This window comes from Colossoma macropomum, unplaced genomic scaffold, assembly GCF_904425465.1.
Source record: "Colossoma macropomum unplaced genomic scaffold, Colossoma_macropomum, whole genome shotgun sequence".
Lineage (NCBI taxonomy): Eukaryota > Metazoa > Chordata > Actinopteri > Characiformes > Serrasalmidae > Colossoma > Colossoma macropomum.
Genome location: NW_023494802.1, coordinates 15,924,812 through 15,930,811, shown reverse-complemented (window position 1 = coordinate 15,930,811; position 6,000 = coordinate 15,924,812). Strand labels below are relative to the sequence as shown.

At 40.9% G+C, this 6,000-nt stretch overlaps 1 protein-coding gene across 3 annotated transcripts in view; it reads right to left on the bottom strand.

Moving 5' to 3' along the window:
* Positions 1–6,000, bottom strand: part of dnmt3bb.1 (DNA (cytosine-5-)-methyltransferase 3 beta, duplicate b.1) — a 76,104-nt gene that overhangs the window by 23,692 nt on the left and 46,412 nt on the right. For all 3 annotated transcript variants that reach the window (XM_036590729.1, XM_036590731.1, XM_036590730.1), the window contains one exon: positions 3,731–3,872. In XM_036590729.1, the coding sequence (XP_036446622.1) occupies positions 3,731–3,872 (142 nt within the window). The remainder of the gene's footprint in view (positions 1–3,730; positions 3,873–6,000) is intronic.

Sequence of the window (6,000 nt, the reverse complement as noted above, 5' to 3'; positions counted from 1 at the left end):
GATCTGTAATGATTTACCAGTGAAATAAATCATTTTGAAAGCGGATGAATCTTTTTGAATCACCCTGTATGCTGAACCGGGTTACGGACACCTTCTTGACTTTCGGTGTAGGAATACTCAGATGAGGGTATTCTGACTTATGAGCTTTCGTCGAACATAGCATTTTCCTGCAGAGCTGTATTACAGCTATAATCATATCCACATGATTCTCATATTCAAAGGCTCCCATAGGCTTTATTAACTGAATCATGTATGTCCAATTGGGCATCTATTAAAGCAATAAGCCACGAGAGGTTGTGTGTTACTGCGATTTTATCTGGAAGAGTGTTCTTAGGCACAACGTGAAGCAGAGTGCATAAAACTCCCTTCCCTGTGATAAAACCGCAGTGCTGGAGCTGAATCTCAAATGGCTTCCTGCTCCCTACATAGTGCACTACGTAGGAATTTCAAAACTAGATCCTGAACCCCAACAGTGCAAAATACAGCTAAAAAATAGTAATTTGGGACTCGATAAATGATGCTCTGTTTGGCTGTAGAGGCTAGAATTTCTGATCTTTCATAGTTGGCACACTATTTAGGGAGTACGGAGCCGTTTGGGATTCAGCCTGGGTTTGACGCGACTTCTGACTGAAACACGGACATTTGAAGCATGTAAGTCATTCAAGTCACTTTTTTTAGACTTTCATATCGCCGTTTTACAGTAAATCACACTGTAAGTACTTTAATTCAAGCCTGTGACATTAATGATGGAGGTGTTTAGGCTGTTGGCTCTTTTAGCCTGTTAGCTGACCAGCCTAGTTCCAGTTAAGAACATAAGTCGCCAGCCCCTCAGTTTCAACAAAAACGGGTTCTTACTTCATCTATATACTCAGTGGTCCATGTGAGCGGCATGAGAGTCAAAGATTACTCCATTAACAGCACAGGATTTTTTTCGTGCCGTGGCGCAGTAATACACAGTTCAGTTCTTGTGAGGTGGTCATAGGAGTGTGCATATCACGGATTTTGCAACAGCTTTGAACGCAGTTCAGCCAATCAGATTTTAGGACCGGAACTATCCATTTATTTGGCTACTGATACCAATAAACATGTTGCATTAGGTGTACTGTCAGCTAATTGACCTTAAACTTTAAAAATCACTATTTGCTTCTATACTTTTGGCCTGTAGTGACCTCTTAATGGAATTAGTATTAAGTATAAGCATAGCACTCCTCTTGTCACTCACAAGCACTCCTGTTCACCACATAGGCCTAGTGCTTCATGTTAGTTTTCCTGACAGCTTTAAAAGCCCCACCCAAACACAATTTGAGTACAACAACCCCACTCCCCAAGGCACTTATCACGAAGACGGCGTCCAAACATCTACAGCCAATCTCATCACTATTTAATCTCACTCAGTCAGGACACATCTTGTCAAAATCAAACTATGTAACAGTGTAACAGCATGAATTAAAGTATGTTTTAAAGCAGCGGACAGTTGCATCACACTCAGCCATCATACTTGTCTCCACTAGTTTGCGGATCTAGCTTCCTGTTCAAGGTCAGACAGTGAGAGCGGCTTTTCCACACAATGAAAGTACCACAGCTTTAAACCAGACAGAGACACGAGCGAGTAAATCACAATTGGAACAAATTACTCCCCAACCAGAATACAAGCTATCTTTTACTTACCGAGAACTTAACAGAGAATATGAGACCCACCATAGAGAAAAGCCAGCACTCGCTGAATGAGCGTAATCTCATATTTCAGCAGTGAATCATGCGTATGGTAAGCACACTAAACAAACAGAGGGTTTTTCCTCCTGTTTGCGTTTCCTCATCTGCACTAGTCGTCATTTGTGCAGCTGTTGGAGCAAAAGAGCGGCTCCTGTGTGTGTTTGTGTGTGTGTGTGTTGGGGGGATGTATATGGTGTGTGCTGGAAGATTAATTTCTGCGGTTTTAGAGGAAAAGTGGATAGATTACACAACCTGGCCAGGTTTCTTAGTTCCAGAGCATTCTGCTGAAAGTGTGGATTGTAAAGCATTCAATCTATACCATATTTTGTAAGTAGAAAAGTCATTGTTATGTGTCTTACATTGATTTGGCACTTGTCATTTACTTACAGCAAAAAAAAGAAATTAATGTAAATGTAATTTATGATGTAACCAACTGCGTAATTCACTGTTTAATTATGCACTTACTAGGGCAGTCAAACGATCTAAATCATTAATGATTAATCGTGTCATTTTGTATAATTTCAATACATTGGAATTGTCTTATTAGGGTGGCACGGTGGTGCAGTGGGTAGCGCTGTCGCCTCACAGCAAGAAGGGCCTGGGTTCGATTCCCGGCCGGGTGACCAGGGTCATTTCTGTGTGGAGTTTGCATGTTGTCTGCGTGGGTTTCCTCCCACAGTCCAAAAACATACAGTCAGGCCATTTGGACATGCTAAATTGCCCCTAGGTGTGAATGTGTATGTCTGTCTGCTCTGTGATGGACTGGCGACCTGTCCAGGGTGAATCCTGCCTTCCGCCCAATGGCAGCTGGGATAGGCTCCAGCACCCTACCGCGACCCAGAAGGATAAGCGGTTTAGATGATGGATGGAATTGTCTTATTTGCTCAATATGACCCTAAAGGGAGATTTTTTTCCAATTTCAATTTCATTTTGTACAATAAGCTCAATCAGAATACATTTATTACTTTAAGTAAGTTAACAATTCAATACTTTTAGGATGTGAATGGCGAGTTCACATAAACCTAAACATGAAAATATGGTAAGCTCATTTTTCAGTTCCCCTCACTGACGTTCAGTGAGAGCAACATGTGAGCAATATGGCTGCATATTTCATCTCATACTGCTGTGTTACATCTTGTTTCAGGGAAAACTGGAGTTTTCCACTTTGCTATTGCTTTTGTTTTGCTCCTTGTCAGTTTATCCACAGATTTCCTGCAAGCGCTGTCCAGCGTAGCCAGCTGCAGCTATTACTGATATTACTGCCGACATCAGTTGCGTTTTTCTTTCTGCAGGCTCCCTAAGAGCCACTCTGCCAAATAGAAATCGATGCAGATATTTTATATCTGAATTATATCTGAAATAAATATAAAATAAATATATCTAAATATAATATTTCTCCCCATAATTCTGTTATCAGATGCACAAAGACACTGTTGGCTCTGTGTGTGTGAAATGTTGTTACTCTGTGTTGAGCTGCTAGTGAGCAATAAGGGGTGAAGGGAGATGCAGGACAACCATGGCCAGACAAAACAAGCAGCCCAACTGAAGCTTGCTTCAGATCAAACAATCATATATAACTGCCACAATGAAAAAATAACATTTAAACACAATAAAAGCACTTTTATAAATGGTTTATAAACAGTTCCATCAAAATATATGCCATTGAAGGAAAAATAGCCATAACAGCCATAATTAGAACTTCTCGCAATTTAAAAGCTGTTCACAGCAACACACGTGAGCAGCTGGGCTTTAGGCTGGAACTACGGATGGTTCAAACTAGGAAAATGCGTTAACAGAGTTCAAAAATAGTGGCCTTAATACATTCTCACGTTAACACATTTTTAATGCATTACCTTTGCCACCACTAGTAATCATGTATACATTATGTAATTATGCAATGTAAATGGAATGTACAGCAAAACGACAGCAAAAACTTTTGACTTCTAAGGGTTATAGAAGAAGGACTGAAGCTGGATTTGACTGTAACTGGTGGTATGACATGGTGACTCATACTCACCAGAGTTCTCTCTGGGTTTCAGGCCCTCCTTGCCCTTGGGCAGGAAGCCACCGTGAGCCCAGTCCAGCATGGGCTTCACCTGGTCCTCTGGATTATCAGATTCACACGGAGGAAATGTCTTCTCTGCACGTATACTGGCCATCTACAGAAACAACCAGTGGCAGGGAGAGGGAGAGAGAGAGAGAGAGAGAGAGAGAGAGAGAGAGAGAGAGAAAGAGAGAGAGAGAGAGAGAGAGAGAGAGAGAGAGATTTGGAGATGATCAGTAATAACAGGCCATCTGTAGCTTCATTCATCAACAACAAGGAAGCTGATTTCTGGCACATCATATGTTCAGTCAAGAAACAAGGCTCTCTCTGTGCCAAACCGCCTGAAAATAGGATGTTTTGGCTCCACTTAAAGTAATTATATCTAATAAACCTGTTTGTTGAAGCATGATTTTTATTTGGAGCTGTCTTTGCTCCAAAAGTGTTGAAAGGTGGTTATAAAATAAAGGTTTAAAGGTGGTTCCACAACTTCACAGTACAGCCGCTGCGCCATACTACATTAACATTTAACCAAAACGCCAGACTTCCTTTGTACAGCAAAGGGAAGGAATTTCTGTTCATGCTCCCATTAAAATATTCTAATCTTTAAAGAAACCCAACTGAGTTTTTGTCCAGCAGATAATGCTGTATATCTAATCCTGGGACCTGTGCATTTTTAAAAAGCCCCCCTTGGAGCCCTTCAGCAGATACTTCTTTACTAATACACTACTCAGTAACACTTTGGATGGTCCACTGTAGATGCTTTGTAAATGCTCATATATCTTTAAGTGCCATTCAACCCAATATCCATTAAATGCAACTGAACTTCAAGTTTGGTGTGAAAGAGTTTATTAAATCTATCCCTAACCCTAAACTTAACCCTAGACTTAACCGCAAGGCAAAACCTACATCTACTCCTAACCCCAACTCTAATGTTATTGATAATCAACTGAACATCACCAGAAAGTTTGTTAATGATTTAAGTATCTGTAGAGCATCTACAGGGGACCATCCAAATAAAGTGCAACCGACTATTCTTGCTTCTTGGTAAATACAGTGAAATAAACCTGTCATCACGGTATGCTGTGGTGTTTGGTGTCACAAACTGAGAGGAACGCAGTGACTTGAGGATGACTTAACACAGGCAATTCTAGTTTGGCAGGAGTGTGAATGAAGCCTGTTGGGAACAGGACGCGACTCTTAACTTTCCCTGTCTTCATGTAGCTTCCAGAAGACACTTCTAGTGGGAGAATAGAGGTCCCTCTATATGGCAGCAAGTAATTTATTGCTAAATATGAGTCCACTTTTGCAGCCACAGTAAACAAAAGACATAATTAATATTGATACAGTCTTTTGAAACTGTTGGATTTCAACAATATTAGAGATCTATACTATTTAGAGACTGACTGAGATACTGAATGACACACTGTCATTGTTTTTAGTGAAGAATCCTGTAAGTGATTACTGTTTTGCTTGCCAGTAATATGACTAATGTGAGTGACCACAGCGGTCATTATCATAGCTGCCCCTGAAATACATTTTTTTCCAGTTAGTCAGCATTAACAGTTTGAATGACTGCACTGATCTAGCAGTACCCCATACTTTAGAGTGGCTACTGAGCGCTGACCTGTGTACATTGGTTTCACACTGTACATTGTGTTTATGTAATCTGATTTATTTGTATACATCATTTTTTCAGTACATGATGATACATCTTCAGATGAATAACGGCGTAATAAGCCTGCGGTTTACAAAGTGAAAATAACAAAAGCAACAGCCAGGAAGACCAAAAACCAAAGGGCTTAGTAATCCTTCGGGAAGAAGATGACAAAACTGACATCAGGGGCAGACTTGGGTTCCTACACATAAAATCAGAGCAAATACATGAAAGACTAAATGTAGACAAATTGCGCATCGTACATCACGGTGAAAAGGGAGATCGAGAGAGAAAGATAAGAGGCAGCGAGTTTCGCCGAAAGAACAACAGGCAGAGCAGACACGGTCCTCGAGCGTGTCTGGACTTGGCCACTTCTGTGCTGTTTGGTAGAATTTCTAATTCTCTACAGGTAGATAATCAGGGGAACTGTCGGGGAATTCCGCACAGCTTTCAGATAAGTGTTTACCTGAGCTCTTATCTTTCCGTCTACAAAATACACATGCACACGCACACACAGCTGGAGAAATAAAACCGACCTAATACCCGCTATGATCCCTGGGTTTAACACAGCAGGTGCACTGCCACATCA